We start from the raw sequence: 24,533 nt of genomic DNA on the forward strand, positions 1-24,533 counted from the left end.
TGTATGGGAAGATTACACACACAGAACAAAACGTATGGCCACAACACTGCAAAGAGAAACACTGATGATGGGAACAATGATCTTACCCAAAATGCTAGAAGTTCCAGGAAATATTAACTACTGAAGCATATTACAAGCATTGTTAGATTCAGAATATGGATAGCCTAAGCAAAACAGCACTAATTCTATCTTCTCTCAAGCAACAACATGCCTTAGATAGATTAATTAGGACGCTGAAGTCCATGCAAGTGGGGCCCTCAGCAGACCCATGTTCATCGCAGTACAGGTGTGAGTCTGATACACTGATGGCTCTTCTCCCTCATGTTCCAGCACCCCCCTAAAACAGCTGCATAACATGGCTTAGAGTTGCATGGACGTGTGGGGCACCAGACTTTCTCTCTCACTTCAGCAGCAATGAAGGCTGCCATAGAAGAGGAATCCAAAATGCTTGGGGCTTATTAAGCTAAGCAACTGGTGGACTGGGAGCTACTTGTACACACAAAGGCTATGGTCACACTAGCAGCTCATTTTGAAAGTTATTTCGAAATGAGGGGCAATTTCAAAATGAGCAGGAGAGCGATTGCTCATTTAAAAATTAATTTCGAAATTAAAAGACGTTCATTTTGAAATGGTTATTCCACTCCCGTGTTGGGAATAACACCTCCTTTCGATGTTAATTTCGAAATTAAATGTGTGTAGCCGCTCCCTGGCTCCCATTTCGAAATGAAAAGTCCTCCACAGAGCCGGCTCCTCCCACCAGCAGCCAGAGCTCTATGGCAGTCAGCTGTGGGTACCTTAAAGCTGCAGGGACACAGAAACCCTGTGCAGGAAGTTGAGTGTGTGCTGGCAGAGGTAGGAGCACGAGGTGGCCAGACGACACTCCCTAACATCCCTAGAAAGCGACACACGACTGTGGCTGGACCAATGGCCAGCAGCCAAGACCCCCAGGATCCCTGGGGAGCCAAGGCATCTGGGCAGCAGGGCTCTGGGCAGCACCCAAAGAGGAGCGGGGGGCCCCTCTGGCTGGAAGCTGAAGTTCAGGATCTGCAGGCTGTCTGGGGGGAGGAGGACATCCTGCTCAGGATGGAGGGACAGAGGAGAAATGCGGATGCCTTTGCCCACCTGGCCAGCAACCTCGCCGCAAGGGGCCACCCCCTCTGGACCTCCAACCAGATCTGCTCCAAAGACAAGGCGCTACAGCAGGGCTATGCCTGAGCAAGGGACTCAGCCAGGTAATCAGGGGCAGCGCCAGCCACCCGCCCCAACTTCAGGGAGCTCCACCAGCTGCTGGGACCCTGGGAGGCTGCACCACTAGAGGAGACTCTGGACACGGCAGAGCTGGAGAGGCAGGGCGAGGAGCCCCAGCCAGGACCCTTGATGCCCCCCCCCCCCCCAGCAGGCCCCTAAGCACCTGCTGGCACTGGGGACAGCGACAGCCGGAGCGAGGGACTGCTGTGCATGGCTGAGGCCCTCTGAGGGCCCAAGCTGGGCTACCTCACAGAATCACACAATCATAGGGCTGGAAGGGACCTCAGGAGGTCATCTAGTCCAGCCCCCTGCTTCAAGCAGGATCAGCCCCCACTAAGTCATCCCAGCCAGGACCTTGTCCAGCTGGGACTTAACCTCGAGGGATGGAGAATCCACCACCTCTCTAGGCAACGCATTCCAATGCTTCACCACCCTCCTGGTGAAGCAGTTTTTCCTAATATCTAACCTACACCTCTCCCTCTTCAACTTCAGACCATTAGTCCTTGTTCTGCCATCTGACACAACTGAGAACAGTTTCTCACCCTCCTCTTTGGAGCTCCCCTTCAGGAAGTTGAAAGCTGCTATTAAATTACCCCTAAGTCTTCTCTTCTATAAACTAAACAAGCCCAAATCCCTCAGTCTATCCTCATAGGTCTTGTGCTCCAGCCCCTTAACCATTTTTGTTGCCCTCTGCTGAACCTGCTCCAGCAAATCCACATCCTTTTTATACTGGGGGCCCAAAACTGGACACAATATTCAAGATGTGGCCTCAGCATTGCCAAATAGAGGGGAATAACTGCTTCTCTAGATCTGCTCAAAATGCTCCTCCTAATGCACCCTAGTGTGCCGTTAGCCTTCTTGGCTACAAGGGCACACTGTTTACTCCTATCCAGCCTTTCATCCACCATAACCCCTAGGTCCCTTTCCATTGTACTGCTGCTGAGCCAGTTGCTCCCCAGCCTGTAACTATGCTTGGGATTCTTCTGCCCCGGGTGTGGGACTCTACACTTCTCCTTGTTGAACCGCATCAGATTTCTTTTGACCCAGTCCTCCAATTTATCCAGGTCACTCTGGATTCTCTCTCTGCCCTCCAACGTATCTACCTCTCCCCCTAGTTTTGTGTCATCCGCAAGCTTGCTGAGGGTGCAATCCAGTCCCTCATCCAGGTCATTATTAAGATACTGAACACCACTGGCCACAGAACCGAGACTTGCAGCACTCCATTTGAAACCGACTGCCACCCAGATATTGAGCCATTGACCACTACCCGTTGGGCCCGACCATCAAGCCAGCTTTCTATCCATTTTATAGTCCAAGGATCCAATCCATATTTCCTTAACTTATGGAGAAGAATGTTGTGGGAGACCGTATCAAAAGCTCTGCTGAAGTCAAGGTATATCGCACCCACTGACTTCCCATGTCCACAGAGCTTGTTACCTTGTCATAGAAGCTAATCAGATTGCTCAGGCAGGACTTGCCCCTGGTGAATCCTTGTTGGCTACTTTTGATCACTTTCCCCTCTAAGTGCTCCAAAATGGATTCCCTCCATTATTTTCACAGGGATTGAGGTAAGGCTGACTGGTCTATAGTTCCCTGGATTGTCCTCCTTTCCTTTTTTAAAGATGGCCACTATGTTTGCCTTCTTCCAGTCATCCGGTATCTCCCCCGATTTCCAAGAGTCTTCAAGGATAATGGCCAAAGGTTCAGCAATGATCTCTGCCAATTCCCTCAGTACTCTGGGGTGCATTAAATCCATACCCATGGACTTGTGCACATCTAGTTTTTCTAGATAGCTCAGAACTTGTTCCTTTCCCATAGATGGCTGCCCTCCACCTTCCCACACTGCATTGTCTAGCACAGTCATGGGGAAGTTGACTTTGTCCGTGAAGACTGAGGCAAAAAAGCATTGAGGACTTTAGCTTTTCCTACATCAGCTGTCACTTGGTTACCTCCCTCATCTAGCAACGGCTCCACACCTTCTCTGATAACCTGTTTACTGTTAACATGCCTGTAGAAACACTTCTTGTTACTTTTCCCATCCCTTGCCAGCTGCAGTTCCAATTGTGCTTTTGTTTTCCTGATTACTTCCCGGCATTCTCGAGCCATATGTTTATATTCCTCCTGAGTCAACTGTCCACGTTTTCATTTCTTGTACGCATCCTTTTTGAGTTTAAGCTGACTAAGGATTTCCCCATTAAGCCAAGTTGATTGCTTACCATGTTTGCATTTCTTACTAGGCAGCAGGATGGTTTGTTCCTGTGCTTTCAGTAAGACTTCTTGAAAATACTGCCAGTTCTCTTGAACTCTTTTCCCCTTCATCTTTGTTTCCCAAGGAATCCTCCTCACCCATTCTCTCAGGGAGTCGAAGTCTGCTCTCCTGAAATCAAGGGTCTGTATATTACCTCCACCCGGGCCTCCCCTGAACCACTCGAGGAACCCTCAAGGTAGGAGTGGGTGTGGGGTGCCCTGGTCATTCGCGGGAGGTGGTGGTCCCCGACACATATGGTATGGACCTGGGCACACGGCCACAGGCCAGAGACCCAGGGATGGCCATCATCGCTGCTGGGTGGGGCCCACACGGGGCCATAGGCTGCCATGAGGGTCAGAAGCCTAGAAGGGCTGGGGCAGCCACTCTAACAGCCCCGCATTGACGGGCCCCACAGAAGATGGGCCGCCCCAGAGCCCCTCACCACAAGGAGAGTGAGATGGCGGTGGGGACAAGGCCACTGGCCCACGGTACCTGGGCTCATGACTGATGGGGCACCACCCTCTCGCCTTATGTCTTCACAGCCTCGGCATCTGCCAGCCTCCCCAGCCCCTTGGACGTGCCTGCGAGCCCCGCAGCAGCAGAGGAGGGCGAGGGGGTGACAACTCCCCAGTCCCAGTGCCGTGCTGGGAGGAGCCACTGCCACAGCTGGGCAGATGATCTGGCGACAGCCTACACGGCTGCATGGCGGCAGCAGCAGAACTGCTTGCTGCGGGGATGGCTCTCCATGGAGCGGGCGGCCTGGGACCGGGTATCTCAACACCCTGACCCAGGCCGTTGCCAACTGCCTGGGCCAGCTGCCCACCTCATGGATGGCCTTTCCTGCAGCATCCCCCTCTGCCCCAGCCCCCCCTTCCTCTCTGCCACCCCCTTCTGCCCCAGCCTCCTCCTCTTCCCCAGCTCCCCTTCCACCCCCCTGGCCCTTGTAGCTCAGCTCCCAGCCGACATGACCCTGGCTGAGCAGCGGGAGGTGAGCCCTGCCTGTCTGTGGCTCCCCCCACCCCCCGCGAGTCCAAGCCCCTAGATACCCTGGTCCAGCCCTTCCTCCCTGTTCCACCTGCCCCATCCCAGCCCTGATGTGATCCCTGGACCCGACCAGCTACTCCAACGGAGGATTGAGGCCCCCTGCCTCCCCATGTATATAGTTCACCCCCATACCCCACGTGAATAGTTCACGCCCCCATGTAAATAGTCACACGTTTTTTATGTTCCAAACATAGCAGTTGAGTTTATTTAACAGTGATGTGTGTCCTGCCTCAGGTGGGGATGGCAAAGGGGTGCTGGTGGGGCAGGGGTGAGAATGGGGGAGAGGGGGAGAGTTGCATGGAGTGAGCCGGGCCAGGTCATGGGGGCCCCCAGGCAAAAAAGTTTCCTGGAGGGTCTCCTGCACGCGCACCCTGTCCTGGTGCACATGGTGACAAGGGACCGCACCTGGCTGCTCACAGTGCAGCACGGCCTCGGCTGCCCAGTGTGCCACAAAGACCTCCTGCTTGCTCTCCACGCGGTTGTGCAGTGCACAGCAGGCACCCACAACTGGGGGAAACGTTGGGCAGCCCTACCTCCAAGCGCCTCAGCAGGCACCTGAAGTGTACCTTCAGACAAGTGAATGCCCGCACCACGGTGTTCCTGGCCTGGTTGAGGCTGGCGTTGAAGAGGTCCTGGCTCTCATTGGTTTGTCCCGTGTAGGGGCACATTAGCCAGGGCTGGAGTTGGTAGACAGCATCAGTGACGATGCATGGAGACACGGTGACGTCCCCCACTGGCAGCTCCTGTGGGGGGGATGTAGGTGCCCTCTGCCATCCTGCAGCCGAGCCACGAGTTCCGCAGGACTCGGGCATCGTGGGCCCTGCTTGGCCAGCCCACACAGATGTCCGTGAAACATCCTCAGACGTCCAGGAGGATGATGGAGCGGTAGTCCTTTCTGGTTGATGTACTATCCCCAGCTGTGTGGTGTGGCCTGGATGGTGATGTGGGTGCTGTCCAATGCGCTGATGCAGTTGGGGAATACCAGCTGTTGGAAGCCAGCCATGGCAGTGTCCACATCTCCAAGGCAGATCAGGCGGTGCAGGAGGATCCTGTTGGTGGTGGTGACAACCTATAGGGTAGAGGGCACAGGAGCCTGTGAGTGTGTGGTAGCATAGGGCGGGCCCCCTCCCCGGGGCCCCACTCCCTGGGACCCCACCATGGGTGCATGGCCCCAGATGCCTTACCTCAAGGATGACAACCTCGACAGTGGCCTTCCCCACCCTGAATTGGTGTCCGACCGAGCAGTTGCTGTCCAGGGTGGCCAGCTTCCACAGAGCAATGCCCACTTGTTTCTCCAGGGGGAGCGCCGGCAGGATGCAGGTGTCCTGGTGGCGAAGTGCTGGTGCCAGCCAATGGCACACCTCCAGGAAGGTGGCCCGAGTCATCTAGAAGTTGCGGACCCACTGGTCATCGTCCCACTCTCCAAGGACAATGTCATCCCACCATTCCCCACTGGTGGGGTACCGCCAGAGGCATCAGCAGGCTGGAATAGGGGGGGCTACAGATGCACGGGGTGCAACCTGCAGGAGCTTGGCCACGTGTCGGGCATCACGTAGCCTCATGTAGCATGCTGTCAGGATGGCCATCAGGTTGGCCCCGATGTCCAAGGTGTCCCCGTCAGTGAAGTGCTGCAGGTCCATGGCAGAGAGTGGTGTGAAGGCTGACCAAGGCTCTGCTGAGTGCTGTGCTGGAGGTCATGTACTGCAAGCAGCCAGGTTCTTAGCATGTGTGCAGGGGACGCGTTTGGGAGGAGCCCTTTAAGGGGCTGGCTCGCCCTTGCTCCAGGAAAGGCTTGTTGGCATTTTCACCCTGCCCTCACCATTTCCGCCCTGTTATTTCAAAACGAAGCTGTGGCTGTGTAGCTGCTGCATTTCAAAATGACTGGAGTCTTTTCAATGTTGAGGACTGCAATGTTGATCCGTATTTCATATGTAGTCGCTTCCGTGCCACTTATTTAGAAATAGCTTATTTCAAAATAACGGTTAGGGATCAGCCACTTCGATGTCACACTCTAGTGTGGCCACAGCCAAAGTCTTCCTGTCTTGAAGGTGAATCAGTTCTCATGGGTGATGTATTGAGAGCAAGAAACAAAGAAAGAACAAAAAAAATTCCTCCTACAGATAATCATATTTCTCCTCTGACTGCAAGACAATTACTACTAATATACAGGCACTCCCTGAGTTACACACACCCATGAAGCTGTTGTAAGTAGGACTATTAGTGACTTAAAAAATGTATCACTGGCACTTGGACCATACACAAAAGGGCAGAAGGTTAAATTTTGGCACTGCTCCTTGGAAAGGTTGCTGACCCATGGTGTAAACCTTAGACAGGATTTTGCCACCGTAACTGTTGTATTTATTTTATTTTTCTGGTGTCATTACTCTTATTAGTTCAATAAATTAAACCGTTTCTCTCTGGTCTTTTCCCACCATTGCATTTCGCTGATCATCATAGCATCATATATTTTGTGTTGAAAGGCTGTTAATCTGTGGAGAGGGTAAAAAAGGCTTGACCAAGTTTTGATGCCTTTTCTGCAGGCTCCAGACTGGGTATCCTCTCAGTGAGTTTGTGAACTTGCCATCAGCTTTTCACTTTGTTCTTAGGCCTAGATGCCTTCATTTGTTACACAAGCATTTAGAAGACTTCAGTCCACAGATCAACTAGCATCGAACAGCAGCACCCAGAACCAAATGCTTCTTATGTACAGCACCTACCTTTGACAGGACTGGATTAAGGTACAGGCCACCTATGCATATGTCTAGGGCAGGAGCAACCTGAGCTCTGGCTGGACTGATTTTAGGTATCTGTGCAGGATGAGCAGGGCTGGCCACTCTGTAGTGACTCAAGTTTGGCTCTGATGTGATCCTCCCCCCACCACGATGCAGGGAATGAGGGGCACGGGTAGTGAGGTGAGCAGGCACAGCTCTTCCTTATCACAGCCAGGGGCCCAGCTCCCACTCCCAAGCTCCTTAGGAGAGTGTGGTGAGCCTTCCCCACTTCCAGCATTCCCTGTGCCCTCTGCTCACCAGGCTGTCTCAGCAGTAGCTCAACACTGGCTAAAAAGACAGGGAGCATCTTCATGGGGCAACTGACTAGTAGAGGGGTAGTAGGGCACAAGTGGGTTCTGCCTTGGTGCAATGGTACATTAGAGTGGTTCAGCATGGGTACATCTCTGGTCTCAAATAATACAGACTACATCTAAATAACGAGTAAGGCGATACTTACTGGAATATAAAACAAAAACTCCTGTGGAGGGGGGTTACCATTTCCTGAACACTTCAGAGTGATGTTATCACCTTCTTTAATCATATTTCTTTGTGACAGCACTTTAATTGTCACCTTCTCTGTAGGATCTATGAAAATAATGGACACAAGTTATTAGTTTTTGTCAAGTCCCAAGATAACTATGCGTACAAGGTAAATGTCCAAAGTATACATAATTTTCTCCTAAAGCAGGTGAGGGTAATTGCACCTTTTTTTTTTTTTTTTTAATTAGGACTGAAGTTAATAGATGCTCTTCAGTCCTGAGTACTAATCCTCTTAGAATAAGCTACAGAGAAACCCTCATATAAAAATCAATTTTTCCTTAGCAAACTGCCTATAACTGAAGCAGGAGTGACCGTAATTATCTCATGTAAAAAAGACCAGTAGGAACAATTTCACAGTATGATTTCATTATGAGAGACTTTAGCAGCATTATATGCAGTTTACCGTTAGAAGGGACTGCAGCAGTCACAAAAATAACTAAAGCTATCAGCCCCCTCCACTAATTAGATAAGTGTCTTGTATTACATAAAAAGAAATATTGGCGAAGCAACTACCGCAAGGCTGCTCTGTATGCTGATCAGTTCTGTAGCTTTCAGAAAGATGAATTTGGTGAACATAAGACTCGCAGTCAACAGAGCTATAAAATGTAATATATTTCTGTCATATTCAATAGGGTTGAGCTATAACATTTTACTGTGGTAATTTTTAAATAGTATCTTCATTCTTAAAGAGCATTTTCTAATATGTGTTACTCTTCCTATGAAGAATGTTAAATATACATTTCATAGGTTGAGTGAAAGAGACTCAATTAATGAAGGAAAATAAAGGATTTATAATTATGCTATTAAATTTAAATATGTTTTTATCATTTGCATTAGTTTAGAGCAGGGTTTTTCAGGCTTCACTACACTGTTACCCCCTTCAGACAACAAAAGTTAGTACCCGCTTCCTGGGGTCACGAAGCCTGAGCTTGACCAAGCCATTCCTCCCTTGGCAGGGGAAAAGAGGGGTGGGATCCCAACCCACTCTGAGGTCACTACACAGTTTGAGAACTGCTTGCATAGAGTAAGGCTGATCTCCAGTGCCTGCATCAGGACTCTATTAGGACCCATGCTGGTGGATCTCCGATCAGCACTCAGGCAGTTGTGCTACTTTCTAGCTGGCGAAAACAAGTAGTACTGCATAAATCACGTGGTAGAACTGTTCATTCATCTAGATAAAATTTCAAAATATAACCCTCATTCAGCCATGCTAATTACTCAGTGAAGGGGGGAACGGAATGACTCACAATGCACAAGGCACTCGGGCTCTGACACAAGTGGGGCAAAGGCTGTATGTAGTGCAGCCTTAGACATAACCCACCAAACTGCGGAGACATCTCAAATCTTTTGTGAGGCTGTTCTCTTACTAGTGTGCAGGATTAAAGGAAGGGTTGGAACAGGAAGCCTGGTCTGAAGACTACTAAGAGCTGGTCTGTAAGAGAAAGTTGTACTGAATCAATTAACTCATTTGCATAAATGGGAGCAACTCCCTTGTAAGGAGCCTTTTTGATTCAGGGAAACCTTGTATTGATTTAGCGAGTGGGTCTGGCAGCAGACAAAAGACCGCTGCTAAGTCAAAATAAGTCTGCACAAGTGAAACGCGCCAGTTGAACTAAGTCTCTTTTTCTGATGTAGTTAAATCAGTATGTAGAAAAAGCCTAAAATGACATACAAAAGTGACGGGCAGTTAAATGCCCTCTTCCTTCTTAGCAGTGAGTATCGTTACCCAGGTTACCAAGGGAGATGTAGTGGATTCTCTGTCATTAGAAGTTTTCGAAATCGAGCACACGTTTCCCTAAAAGGTACGCTTCAGTTCAAGCAGAAATAACTTTGGGGGAGTCCTATATTATTACAGGAGGTCAGATGGCATCAGTGATTCCCAACCTATTCAGCATCATGGGCTGCACATGCAGCTCCCTCTGCATCATGTGGAATGCGTCCACATATCATCTTATGAAACCTGTATGGTTCTGGGTGTCATGGGCTGCCAGTGTGCTGCCCATGACTTGAGAACTACTGGATAGATGATCACCAGAGGGTTCCTTCTAAATTATGCATCCTTGGCCCTGACTTGCTAGGTCCCAAATCGTCCCTCTTACTAGGTCAGGATCCCTTATCCTCCTGACCATGTGCAAGCAACACTGTGCACCAACATTTTGTAGGGTCAAAGTCAGAAAATGAATGCTGAAAGCTAAGTGTTTTTTTCAGCCATTCAGTAACCTACCCTGATCATGCTCTCTCTCATACCCCCGCCCTCCCCCTGCCCCACTGCTGACATGCGTTTTGGTAGTGTCAGAAGAGTCAGCAATGAGCAAACAGATGCAGAGCCTGAAGCAGCATTTTAACCCTGGATGCACACTGTTGAGGCAGCACAGGAAAGGTGTCTCTCCAACTGAGGAGTCTCCTCTGTGATTCTCCACTTCTACATCTGATGAAATGTGTATGACGCTCTACTCTATTTGGAACCCAGTAATTTGAACTATCATATCTCTACTGCTGTTCTGTTTCGGTTCCCTTTTTAAGTGTATGTCCACGCTTATAAGATTCATGTGCTGGCAGTTGATCTTCCTGGGTTTGATTTAGCGGGCTTACTGGGGATGAGTTAAATCAAACTGTCACTGCGTCAGCAACCTCCCTGTGACTCCTGGCAGTTGCAGTTTCTCCCGTCAACTTCCCTGGGTGGGTGGTGGCAAAAAAAACCAATCGATTTTTGATAAGTTGACTCCATCTATGCAATTCTCGCAGCTGGATTTGTATCTAAAATTGATTTTTCCTCCTAGTGTAGACGAAGTCGCTCTTGCTGCCATTTTCTGGAACATTCTCCTGACAGCAGTGTGGCATCCACTGACTTTAAAGAAATTCAGAGTGCTGGGCAAGACTGATCCATATGGAAGGGGCTTTGAAAGATTCTGGGCCTCATTTTAATGGGAGAGCTTTTACTGATTTTTTTTAAAATTTATTTATTTATTTATTTTTTGACAAAACTGCATATACTATTATCATGCTGGCCTTAGGGCAGGACAAACAGGGCCCATCCTCAGGGCACACAATAGACTGTGGGGAGCCTCAAAGGGCTCAGGCCTCCCCTCCCTGGCTGCAGCACAGACTCCTCTCTGGCCCCTTCCCTGTTCTGAATGGCGGGCTTGTCCCCACCCTATCCCTACACTGAGCATTCTGCTTCTCCTGCCCCCTCTCCGCTTGGAGAGCCTTGAGCAGTGTGGAGTAAGTCCTTGCTCTGTCTCCAGTAGGGGGTGACACTCCACACGGCCAGCTGGGGCTGGAAGCAAAAGTTTGCAGCATGTGAGTGAGTGCGGGAGGAGGTGGTGCCTGGAGACTGGGAAGAGAGAGGGTGGGGCCAAACTCGGAGTAAAGCCTGGCATGGGATTTCATAGAAGGAGGAAAGGGGAACCAAGTTGGGAAGGGAAGGGCAGGGGACATTCACTGTCTGGTTCAGTGAGCAAACAGCCAAAATACTAGGGCCCAGGTACCTGGAGCAGAAACACAGCAAATCAGTATAGAAGAACTATTTGAGGACATATGTAAATCAGAGCAGGAAAAAAGACTGGGGCCTGACTAGAATTCCTTTTCTGATTCAGCAGCACGTCCCAAACACCAATTTTACTTTTTAGGCTTAGAGGAAAATGCAAAGGCCATTTGGATGGCAATGGCCCAGAGCCGTGGGAGGCAAGGGCTTGGATGAGAGTCTGAATCAGCTGTTGGTATCTGCTATTTCTTTTGTCATTCAAATAGATTTGAAGTCATGGATGACATCCCACCCATTATGTAAAATGCTTCCCTATGGCCTTTTGGCATGCACAGAGGTACCTCACTGCCAAGTCTTTATCCTAGCAGGGGAGGAGAAGGCTGCAGTACAATCTTATGGAGCCTTCACTTATCAACAAATACGATTTGCAGAAATCTTTCTGTATAACTGGCTTAAGCGAAAGCTCAAGTCCTGAAGAACACTGTCCTCATCTGGGAACATTTCTTCTCTCCAGGTATCTCTGTTTTATGTAGCATCAACTAGAAAGTTTTTGCGAAGTACAGGCTGAACCTCTCTAGTCCAGCATCCTCAGGACATGACTGGTGCTGAACCACAGGAGGTCAATATTGTTTAGTAGCATTATCAATACTTGCATCTGGTTGTCTGAGAGGCTCAGCTGTTTTGGAAAAGGGCCATCTTGACTTCAACCAGCCTTTTTTTGGAGTTTTGATGTGAAATTGTGAAGTAAGGTGTCTTGGTGACTGGATTCAAACATAATGTATTCACAACTCATCACTGGGGAGGAACAATGCCAGCCAGGGTCAGAGAGTTGGAGTCTGTCATTTATTCAGGTTGCATTGCTTAAGATACAGGTGGGACCATAGAGTTCAACTTGCTGCATAGGAACTGGAACTCTATGCTGCTGCACAACACTCAGCAAGTGCAATCATTAGAGCACTGGTACATATCCGGCAGGTTGCAGCACTAGTTGCCCCATGAGCTGGTGATGAGCCTGGGGAGGAGTGTATTTGTGCACCTCTTCTCCATATGTTGTTGAAAGGACAGAGCGGTCAAGCTGTGTCTCCAAATAAATAGGGTTCATTTAAAAATGACTGCCTGATTATTCAGAAGGACCTACATCTGTTGATGAGTTATATTCATAACTGAACAGCTGGTATTTTGTTATTTTATGATTAATTGTCTTTTAGAAATTTAAGGAATGATACACTCATCACCCTGCTCTGAATGCAAATGACTAGGTAAATAGAATTCTATTTCTCGGAGCTGTAATCTGTCTTTTTTTAAAAAAAGAAAAAAAAAAAGAACACACCCTGCACTGAAGTCAATTAAAGAAAATATTCATGAGGTAGAAACTAATTAAAAGAACTGACACATTCAAAACATCAAGAAACCACTTGTATCGCATCATCAACAACTTTATCTAAAATCTGTGGAGAAATCTGTTCAAAGCAACTCTGGACACCTACTCAAATGAGATTAGGAACATCTCAGTTTTGGGATGCCTTTGAAAGAGCAAGGAACTGAAGTTATGAGGTGTTTTCAGAAGGAAACTGGTAATGCTTCAATCTGAGGATGAGGAAGCTTCATGCCTTGTACTCCTCTTCAGTAATCAAGGATATATCCAAATTCCGATTGTTAGCTAACTAGCAATGCTGCGATACTCAACGTTCGTTGAAGAAACTAGAGATGGGTGCAAGTTATCTTAATTCACTTGTCTGCTGGTAGAACCAGATATTATGTGTTTACTTGCCATGCTCTTTTAATCTTTTGTGTAGAGTACCCATGATTTCTCCTGTGTAGACAATGCCGCAGTTTGGAACGGAATTCTTTTCTTCCCTTTGGGCCAGGCCTGCAACTGTCTGAGGTACATAACTTCCAGAAGTTTGTGCAAACAAGACCCATAGTGAACAGGCTGGCCTGGGATTTGTAAGTGGTCATGGCAATGAGCACAGCATAACTACCTAACAGACAGCAGCTATGGAATAATTTGAGGAGACAGGAGATTCACACAGATTAGCTCACTATCTAACTTCCTTTCAAGCAGACTTCACTGCATCCTAAATCTTCTTGTGAGCCTGGGGAGGCAGTAAGAATTACCACTATATTGGGTTTTCAGCAATTCCTGTGTCTTGCAGGAGCGTGGCATGAGAGAGAAGGAGATTATATGCCTGTTCTTTAGAGAACAAAAATTAGAGCAAACAATTTTATAGGCATGGAATGAGCACTTGTGGGCCAGGGATGTCTTAATGAGCTCAAGAGTCTGATATTCCCAATGGCCTTCTTCCCTGTCATTTGTCCTGGCTGGTCTGAAAGTCAGTCAGTGGAAAAGAAACATGAATCTCTTGCACAGGTGAAAATCAGGGGTAGCTCTATTTAAACCAAAGGAATGAGCTGATGCATCGTGAATAGAAGGCAAGAATTCTGTATCTCCCAACAGACTTTGCCCCACAAGGGAGTAGAAGTTAGGCAACCTCAGTTTTTTTCCTCTTCTCAGGATAATGTTGTTCCTGACAACGTGTCTGTCCCTTTGGTACCAGACTGTTCAGAATCATTTAGGAAAGGTATGGACAGACAGAAAAATATCACATTGTCTCTCAATAATTCCATGGCATACCCATTAACTCCGCCATGAAGCCTCTAGGGTTCCATGCCAGTCCCAAGCCCGGATAAAGGAAGAGGGTTTATCAGATGAGTGACAATGCACTGATTGTGCAACGACAATAAGAATGAAATTTGGTTCCAGTACGACTCCAAAAGAAAAGACGCTGGCTTGCATGTCACCCTGATAAACAAGGTCCGTGATAACAATCGAGCAATGGAGGTTGGGTTGATAAGTTGGCTACCGAAAGAAAATTACAACTAACATATACTATCAATAGGAATGCGGAACATCTGAACACTGTGGGCGACTGGAAAATTAAAGCTGCTTTGGAAGGAGATGGAGAGATACCAGCGCGATATACTTGGACTGGCGGAGAGGCGTTGGATGGTACTGGGAGAGAGATGTGGTTGTGAAGCCATTTGGTCAGGGAACAAAATGAAGCATGAGGCAGGATTCAGACTCCTTCTTAGCAAAAGAGCTAGAGGAGCATTGTTAGGATACAAACTAGTGAGTGAAAGAATGATGGTAGCGAGATTAGAAGCAAAACCATTCAACTTCTCAGTCAGTCACTCAGGTGTACACACCCACATCGGACAGTAAGGAGGAAAAGATTGAGCTATTTCATAAAGACTTGACAAAGATGGTGCAGGGGATACTAAAGAGAGATGTGTTGATCATCAGAGGAGATTGGAACACAATGGTTGGAACAGATAAAGGTTGGGAGACAGTCATGGGAAAATCTGGAGAAGAAAGAAATAAACAAGGCGAGAAACTACTAGAGTTTGCTGTGGAGCATGAGATGGTGATCTGCAACATGAGTTTCCAACAAAAGGACTATAAGAAATGGACATAGCAATTGAATGACGGGAAGTCCAAGAACATGATAGATATGATCTTGATAAGAAAAAAAATGGGTAACATCAATACAGCAGTGCCAAACTTTCCAAGCAGCAGATACAGACTCGGACTACAGTCCAGTGATCGTAAACATCAAGATGAAACAAGACACAGTTTAAGAAAAGAAGAGATGTGGTGAGATGAGGTGACGAAGAAACAGGAAATGCGTACAGGATGGTGCTCAAAGAGAAGAGTTAGAATGCAGCCACAGAGAAAGACCTAGATAAGAGAATCGAAGGGATAGCCCTGGTGATAGAAGAGGAAATTGAGCAAACCGTTCCAGAAGAAGAGAAAAATCAATAAGAAGTGGATTACGCAGGAGACCCTGAAGTTGGTCAAAGAGAAGAGAGAGTGCTGAAGATCAGATGAGATGTTTCCAAGAGAGCAGAACAGCAATAGAGGGTGAAATGCAATAAGGTAAGGAAAGTGGCCAGAAAGGATAAGGCAAAATGGTTAGAGGAGCACTGTGAAGATACAGAGAGGTATTATGGTGAATGTAAGTCTAGGGAGGTGTATTAGATGATCATGAATATTAATAGGAAGTGGCAGCCAAAGTAGATGGAGATCAAAGATGAGAACAAAGAGGTGCTCATGAATAAGGAGAAGATTATGCAGTGACGGACGAGATATTGCACTGACTTATACAAAACACAGTTGGACCCAAGTGTCTCAGAGACACTGACTGAAGAACTGAAAGAGATGTATCTGCTGACCATCAGAGCGAGACCAATATGTCGAAGGAGGAAGCAGAAAGACCAGTGAAACAACTAAAGAACAGCAAAAGCCCTGGAAATGATAAGATCACAGGAGAGATGATTAAAATACAGCGGAGAAAGTATGATTCAGGAAATACAGCGACTACGTAATATAGCATGGAAAGAAGGGAATGCACCTAAGAAATGGACAAGATCCATGCCAGTGACAGTACACAAGAAAGGAAGTGCACTGGAGTGCAAGAACTACAGAATGATTGCCCTAATGAGTCATTTAGGCAAGGTGCTGATGATACTGATGGAGAGACTAAGATCACAGATAGAAGAACATCTAGTGGATCAGCAAGCAGGGTTCAGGAAATATAGCAGTACCACACAGCAGATATTGGCACTAAGATTGATAGTGGAGAAAGCTTGATGAAAGAACATCTACACCTGCTTTGTCGATTTTCAGAAGGCATTTGACAGTTTTGATCAGAAAGTGACTTGGGTGGTGTTGGAGTTGTATGAAGTGGATAGGAGACTGATACGGTTGTTCAAGGATATCAATGACAATGTGGAGGCAGTGAGTGGTAAGAACGTACGGAGAGTTGTGAAATTGGTTTAGAATGAGTAGAGGTACATGACAAGCAGATCTGATATTGCCAAGTAACTCCATCATGCATCTTGAGAGAGTGATGGACAAGATGAAAGAAGAGGTAGAAAGGATATCTGTGCACAGCATGAGAACTAACAACTTGAGATTTGCAGACGATATTGTTATCATTGAGGGAGAGAGAAGCTAGCAAAAACCATGCAGGTGCTAAATGAGGATGGGAAGTGATACGGACTGATTATGATAAAACAAAACCAATGGTAGTTGGAGATAAGGAAATGGGAAGGAAGATCAGTGTAGATGGGATTGAACTAGAGAACGTAGAGAAGTTCACGTCTCTAGGGAGCAACATAATGTATGATCTACACTGTAAGAAGGAAACAGCGACTAGAAGAGCGACAGCAAGAGCGAGTTTGAAGGCGATGGATAAGATCTGGAAAAGCAAAGCAATTAGCTGAGGAACAAAGCTGAGAGTCTTGAAAACATGTATTCAGCAGCATGTTGTACAAATGTGAGAGATGAGTGACAACAAAAGATTCGAAGAGAAGCATATTAGCATTCAAGACAAGTTGTTATGGAAAGACCCTCAGAACAGGATGGCTGCAAAAGTCACCAATGAAGAATTATATAGGAAGATACAGTCAAAGAGAACCTACTGCAGAAGGCTATACAATGCAAATTACAGCTATTCAGGCATATCTGTAGAATGAACGAACAAATCAAGACCTTGTTATTCAGCATAACGGACAGTTCGAATATGAGAGGCAGACTGCACAGAGAAGGGTAGATGATATAATAGTTTGGGGCAGAGGTAGTCTACAGAAACTAAGCCACTCCGCACTGGACAGGGAAAGACGGAAAGAAAGAGATGCTGAGTCCATGGTTATTGATGATGATGATGATGATGATGATGATGATACCCATTTCCAATGATTTTATCCTGGAGGTGCACCATACACTTCAGCAAAAACTGCAAGCTTTGAACACCTTGAGATTTGGGGACCTAAAGTTGGTACTGAGTTAAAATCGCTATGTATGTTTTTTTCATATTTAAAAACAATTTTAATGTGTTCCAGAAATGCCACCTGCACAAGAATATTTTAGTCAGTCTCAAATAGGAATTCTTATTTGTGTAGGTCCAGCAATTGAACTTAAATGTGTTTTGCATTTCATCTCTTCTTTTCTGTAAGACCTTCATAAGGTAGATTGGAAGAAAAGAATATTTTTGTTCTTTTTTCCTCATAGCAACAAAGAGCTTTAGTATTATACTATTCTTATGGAGTTTTGCAGTCAATTTAGTGACACAACATGCACTTTTACTGGCTTCAGTGGCCACTTTCTCTCAGCTGCAGTCACTGTAACTCACGAAAATAAACACATGTGCAGTATAGGAGTGAACCTCTCTAGTTCAGTACACTCTTGTCAAGCAACATCCGTGATCCAACATGCATCTAGTTTGCTGAATGACCACTTATCAGGGGTGTGGCCAAGTTTCCTGTGGTTCCATAAAGTTTGGTTTGAGCCACCAGTCTTGGGGCTCAGTGTGTTCTGTGTTACTTAGCTGTAATTTATCCCTAAATGTCTTCTAAGAGCCCAGTAAGCAATGAAGTGTTGATAATGCTGCTAGACAACCTTGACATCCTGTGGTTCAGCAAATTCACTCATTCAGCACCAGATAGGTCCTGACAGTGCTGGACTCAACCTGTACTTTGCACAAACTTTGCCACGTGAAACAGACAGACACCTGGACAGAAGCAGCATTCCTAAACCAGGAGAGAGTTTTCTTTAGGACTTGACCTATTACTTAAGCCAGGTCTACTGACAGTTTCTCTCTGCACTTCCTTGACATGTGTCCTGCCATATTCTCTACAGTTGCCAGCATCTTACTCACTACTTTCTGGTCTGTTGCCTTTTTTTTTTCCCCTGCTCAAGGAGGGTTATTTTGTATTCAGGTATATTTCATAATTAAACAAGTTGGATATTATTAGCTATATATCTTATCCTTTATAAAAAAACATTTAAAACACATTTGACGTGTAAAACTCACTGCAGAGTTAACTACAGAGCTGATTGGACACTGTGTATTAGCAAAGTAATTACATTTGCAGCAGAGGGATATTTGCCCTGCTTATTTAGATACATGAACACAAACATGTCAAGAAGTACTCTTAAACATTTGGGTACCTTAGCATACCAATTCTGACATGTGCTGCTTTATAACAACTGCCTACTTCACTGGTCAGAGAGGTATGAAAATAATCTTTAAGTTCTTACACGATGCGTTGAACTCCAAACTACTACAGTCGGAACTTTCTTATGAAGCATCTCTGGGGAACCAGGGATGTCAGATAACATAATTTTCCAGTTGGTAGAGCTGGGGCCAGAAGCCAGCCCTGCTCTACTCCCACCCCTGGCTAGGCAGTGGGCAGCTGCTGGCCCCCGCAAGAGCAGGACACTGGCCCCGCAGCAGCTGTCCCCAGCTGGGCATGCCAGTAACTAAATGTGCCAGTTATCTGAATGCTGGGTAACTGGACATCTACTGTACTATGAACACTTCCAATTCAGTTTATTTAGTAGTAGTTTGTTTCTAGGACTCTTGAAATTCCAATTTCCTCCCAAGATTCTGTTAACTGCTACATTTTTCCTCCTGAAAGAACAATCTTAATATTCAGAATTCTAATGTCAGTGGAAAAAATTAATAAAATCTGAAATGGATAAAATGTATGCTTGACTTAAATCTTTTCAGCTCAGATCAACATGAGACAGAAATAAACCTATTAAAAATGAACATCATTTTTCTGATTTCTCATAGTTTTAGTAAGGGTTTTGGGTTTTTTTAAAAATCAAAGGAAGTCCACATCCCTGCAATTTTGCTGATGGACTTTAATATTGTTCACAAAGATCATATTTGTGATCTGCTAGTTAGTTATTAACAACTTACAGTGAATATCAAAGACCACTGGTTGAGATGGTATTGTTTCCTGGCCAGCTGGTCCATAATACGTTACCCTACAGGAAAACTGTGCCTTTGCATCTTTCTTTGTTGGTTTGTACTGGAGTGATGATGATGTGGTGAAAAGTCCACTTGACTGGTCCACAATCTTTTGTAAACTCATGACCACAACTGAAAAGAAAATATTGCTTCAGTGTAATTCTTAGTGTACATTCCACCTTTTCTCATCTTGGCTTTTTTCTTATTTTGTACATTAATGATTTTCATGCACCTTTTACTCAGTATCCAAGCACAAGATATGAATTTTAAAAGGAAGCACCGCAAGAAAACAAAACTCAACAGACTGCACCTTCTGGTCCTGGCAGTTTGGCTGACAAAAGAAAAAAACACCCACACAAGGACTCATGTTCAGATGCTCATCTAAAATCCTACAAGCATTTAAGAGACCCACTCCCTCCCTGCCCCAATCCCAAACACTTTCTCATTCATTTTCTAATTATTTCACAAAGAAGCCTCTCAACTCAATGATACATTTACCATTTGGTGTTAAAAGTACAATATTAAAACACACTCATACCTCAATCCTGCAAACATTCCACCACGAGAAGCATTACTCCATGGAATAATCTTATAGATTTAAATAGGATTACTGACATGTACAAATTGTGGTAGGCTCTGGTACTATGTTCATTACTGAAACATACCTCCTTCCATAGGCTGCAAAATATTTCCATTTTTGTACCATGTAATGTTGCCTTCTGGATAACTCTCTCTTGCAATGCATTCTCCGAGCTGCAGAACAGGTAAGAATTATGAAATATTTTGTCCTTTGACATTCTGATAGAATCACTCATTCGCATATCAACACAAAAAAGCAATAAAGTAGCACTTTAAAGACTAAAAAGGTAATTTATTAGGAGAGCCTTCATGGGACAGACCCACTTCTTCAGACCATAGCCATACCAGAATTATTCACGTATGCTTTTGTGGTTACTTTTGATTACATGATTAAAGTCTCAGGAGAAGACAAACACTTAAAAAAAAAAAAGTTAGGTATTTCTTGGTGTTGGGGCCAGAATAAAGCTGGACCCATTCTTCTGGATACGTGGAGGACTAGTTGTAACTTTCTAGAATGTAGTTTTCCTGATTCAGCTGAAAACTGTTTTCAGTAGTTCTATATTTTGAGTGCTTCCCAAACATACACAGTATTCCTAGCTCAGAGCACGCATGTATGTCCACACACACACAGAGGGTATATTCCATTTTGCTAATTCCCAGCTCACCTCCAATTACATGAGTTTAACTAAAAATGCTCTTACCATTTTAAGCTTTTCTGTTTCTAGGAAGTTTGCTGGGTGTATAATTTCTGGTTGAGATGGTCGTTCTGCAAACAAAAAAGTATGTATAAGAGATAGGTGAGCAGTAATTTCAGTTTGTTATATAAAGGCCTAACTTTCTACAACAAGGGTTTGGCGACTACGTTACAATTATTTTTTGAGCTGCAGACTCCTCATGCTTTTCCATTTGAAAAGTGAGCTTTTACACCCTCTTTGGCTGTTACAAAAACTGCTGCTATGTCAATATTGGCATATGGAGTTTGGAGGGAAAAAATAGTTTCAGATGTAATAGGCGAGATAATCATGTTACTGATTTTAGTTTACATGCATCATTTTACATGGTGACATAAAACTAGTGTAAACATATGCTACGCATATTGGCACACTATATTCTGGCCGTAAACACTACAATCTAGATTAAAAGAGACCCTGCTGATGAAGACTATACATTTCCAGCGGAAGGAAACAGTTGTATAGAAAACAGTGACACAAAAGGTATTTATCCCCAACATTAGTTTAGCTTTAATATTTCAAACAAAAACTCAAATTACCCTTCTCATTTTTCCCCATAGAGCTGTTACAGTTAGGTAACACGTGGGATTAGTTTATCAGAAGAAAATAGAGTACCTGAAACTACTTTAATTGTCCAAAAATGACTAGATTGAGTTGACAGCATCTCTTTAAAAAGCAAACTTTCTATTAAGTAGCAATAATCATCATCCTAGTGATAGGTCTATTATAAAAAAAAAAACCAACAATTTTCTAGTAACTATATAATTTGCATGATATAAAATTCATTGTGCCCTATGGAATGCAATTTTTTTTTAAGTCTTCAAGAGACTGCTATCCTATAAGTTTGAAGGAAACAGTCTGTATATTTATACAAAGAAAGTCTCTGCACTCCACCTGTGCTGCTAAATTAAGCAGACATTTTTATACACATATACAAACAAACAAATTTTCTCCAACTTTTCCCCTTTCAGAAGCTTTTTTCGGATCAAGCCTATCAAACAATGTTAATAATCTGGAGACTTCTGAAGTATTCTGCTATCCTGTTCCAAATTCTTTGTATAATTAAAAATACAAAATTAAAAAAAAACTAATCAAAAATTCATCTGGTTAGTCACACTTGTCATACCTACCATAGCAGCAGCTAAGTTTGCATAAGGTTCTATTCTAAGTCTTTCTTCATAAACTGAGATATTTCCTGCATTTTAGATTTGTCAAAACAGAAGATGAAAAAGGAAACTAAATACAAGGAATAAAGGAAATTTGGCACTCTCAAACAACTTGCCCATAGCAAAGAAAATACCAAACCAGGCACCAAAAACTCAAAAAGCCTCATGTTGTTCTCAAACAGAAAATAAAACAGACCCTATTTTAGAAGCACAGACATTGGTTGTTATTTTAAACAAATAGATAATAAACCCATTTGCCAAACACACCTGGAGAGACAAATGGTTTTCATGCCCATCACTTGAAGCACAATTGGGTCTCCTAAGCTGCCTTCATCTCATGTAGACAGATCCCATAAACAAAAGTGCACTGATGTAGTTTCGCCAGCTATCCAGGAAACTGAGCCGATTCAGTTTGCTCTGTCTTTTCTTTTTCCTTGCTAAGTTCTCTTTCCCCTAACTGCGCTTGGTTGCTCTTTAAGGAAGGCTAGACCCACCACCTTTTATTGCGTTCTGCCCCTTCGGAGCTAAGTAAGAGACAAGGGACCAACTGTCCTGCTCCCTTTGGCGTAAAACCTGGGGGTTTTAACTACCTGCAAGGGGAGCAGTGCGTCAGAGCAAGTGCTCTGTGCGCCCACGTGAAAGGATATGGGAGGCAGCGAAAGGAGGTACAGCTGAGCAGATGCAGTGGAGCAGGCACAGAGCAACTGCTTGGAACTTTCCCTGCCTCTTGGGATACACCTGAGTTAGAAACCTGCCACTGGCCCATGCCAGCTGACTTGGGTTTGGATTAAGGGGCTGCTTAACTGTAGTGAAGATGTGTGGGCTGGAGCTGAAGCCCAGGCTCTAAGATCTTGTGAGGCAGAAGGGTCCAGAGCTTGGGGTGGAACAACTCCTGTGCAATGTGACAGCCTGAGCCTGCTGGCATAGACCAGTTGCAGATGTCTAGCTGCAGAGTAAACAGTGTTTAATTTGTGCCCGGGTTCACACCTGACACCTCCAGCTTGGCAGCTCATAGTCCCGGCACCTCTAGGTCTGATGTGTCAGATACAAAACAAAGAAAGTGCTTCAGCTCCAGCCCCTCTTTCATTGCAAATTAAACACTGAGCGCAGACAGGCTGCTGCGGAGGAGGAGGAGGAGGAAGAATACCCACAGGCTTGCACCTGTGCAAGCCGATCAATTTACTGTGCATACATTTATTGGCTGCCAGACATTTACAAGCTCATCTCCTGAAGCAGAAGGAAATTTTAAGCTCAAGAGTTTAATAGCATCGGAGCAGAGGTTGGCGGGGCTTGTATCTTCAGCAAACTGCTTATCTCTGGCTGCAGGGGCTTAGAATAGCACCTTTATAGCTCTGTAAGCACATTAGCTTGGCTTGTTAGCTGTAGTGTCCAAATAGCTGTGCAAGCAGATAGAAGCTAATGTATGTGGAGCTGGTATGCTTTGCAAATTCTGGCTATCTACATCCAGATGAAGATGCTGAAAGGATCCACCAGGAAAGCCAGCAGAGGTTGTTACCTGAACAACCAGATGAGGGCTACTAGTAGGTATATCTGTAGAATGAGCAATACGCTCTGTCAGCTGCACCAGCTGATTAACTCAGGACAAGTGCCAGAGAAGTGTCAAACTTCAAGGGACGTATCTGGGATTCAGATAACCAAGAATTTTGGTTAAGCAAGAGTCATACAACTGCAATTAATTTTATCTGTGGTTCAAGGAACTTAGCAGCTTAACTGGCTGAACCTATGTAACTTGCTAGAAAAATACAAGTTTTTCCTTTGTCTAAACAACTTGGGGAAATTACATGCTGAAATGTGTTAATGGAACTTTAAAGCTGTAACCAAATAAAACCAAAACCTATTGCTCCAAAAATCAGGAAATTAAATATACGCACTGTTTTTTTTTTTTTTTTTTTTTGCCAGTACAGGCACCTCAGCAGCCCAGTCTTGAGATTGGCTGGGGGTGGGGGGAAGGGGAGGAGTCGGCTGAGGACCAGCTCCTGTTTTTTCTTTTTTTAAAAACATATTCTAAACCTATTTTCCTTGCTAAATGTAAGCTTAATTAATGAATGTCATAAAAGGTGTGGGATGTGCAACATGTCTGAACTAACATTGTGTAGTCCTTAGAAACAGAACTGTATACAGCAATTCAGCCACTTGGTACTGAAACATTTAGTAACAACTCTACACTACAGATTCATTTGCATATTTAGTCTTTCATGATAAGTAACCATGATAAAGAATTATCGCTTTCTTTCAGGCATTCTGCACACTTATCCCTGCTGTCCTTAATTTAATTGTTCTTGCAGTCAAACATCAAATTGAAACAATGGAAGTGAATTATTGTTCCCTTCCAATCTTCCTTCAGACTGACTGGGACACTGACAGCGTTGTGCTAAAATACCAGGACAAGAGCATTAAAGAATCCCTCGCATCTTCTCCCCACCTGAGCTCTACCATTATTAAATTTGGCTGATTACATATTTTCTTTGAAGCAAAATGTAAACCGTGTTGATACTGTATGGCAGAGAAACCCACTGTTCCTGTAGGCTGCATCAACGCTACTGTTGCTTTTCGGAAGGTGCATGTAAATACAGCCAATCGAAAATGCAAATGAGGCATGGATTGAAATATCTCACACCCCATTTGCATACTCCTGAGGGATCTCACCTCCAAAAGGGGCTGCTTTTGCAACACAAACAGCCATGTAGATGGAATTTCTTCAAAAGGAAACAGCTCTTTCAAAAGCACCCTTCTTCCTAATTTTTTGGGAAGAAAGGTGCTTTCTAAAGTGGGGTTTCCTTTGAAAGGAACCCTGTCTACATGGCTGTTTGTGTTGCAAAAGCAGCCCCTTTTGGAAGCAAGGTCCAGAGGGAATATGCAATCCACGCTTCACATGCATTTT

General features: G+C 44.9%; 1 protein-coding gene across 3 annotated transcripts in view; it reads right to left on the reverse strand.

The window, feature by feature from the left end:
• ALCAM (activated leukocyte cell adhesion molecule) overlaps nt 1-24,533 on the reverse strand; it is a 203,548-nt gene that overhangs the window by 36,163 nt on the left and 142,852 nt on the right. For all 3 annotated transcript variants that reach the window (XM_074999046.1, XM_074999039.1, XM_074999028.1), the window contains exons 4-7: nt 20,436-20,500; nt 19,821-19,908; nt 19,105-19,287; nt 7,769-7,896 (exon numbers count right to left, since the gene is read on the reverse strand). In XM_074999046.1, coding sequence (XP_074855147.1) covers nt 7,769-7,896; nt 19,105-19,287; nt 19,821-19,908; nt 20,436-20,500 — 464 coding nt within the window. The remainder of the gene's footprint in view (nt 1-7,768; nt 7,897-19,104; nt 19,288-19,820; nt 19,909-20,435; nt 20,501-24,533) is intronic.

The sequence above is a fragment of the Carettochelys insculpta genome, chromosome 1, assembly GCF_033958435.1.
Source record: "Carettochelys insculpta isolate YL-2023 chromosome 1, ASM3395843v1, whole genome shotgun sequence".
NCBI classification, from domain to species: domain Eukaryota; kingdom Metazoa; phylum Chordata; order Testudines; family Carettochelyidae; genus Carettochelys; species Carettochelys insculpta.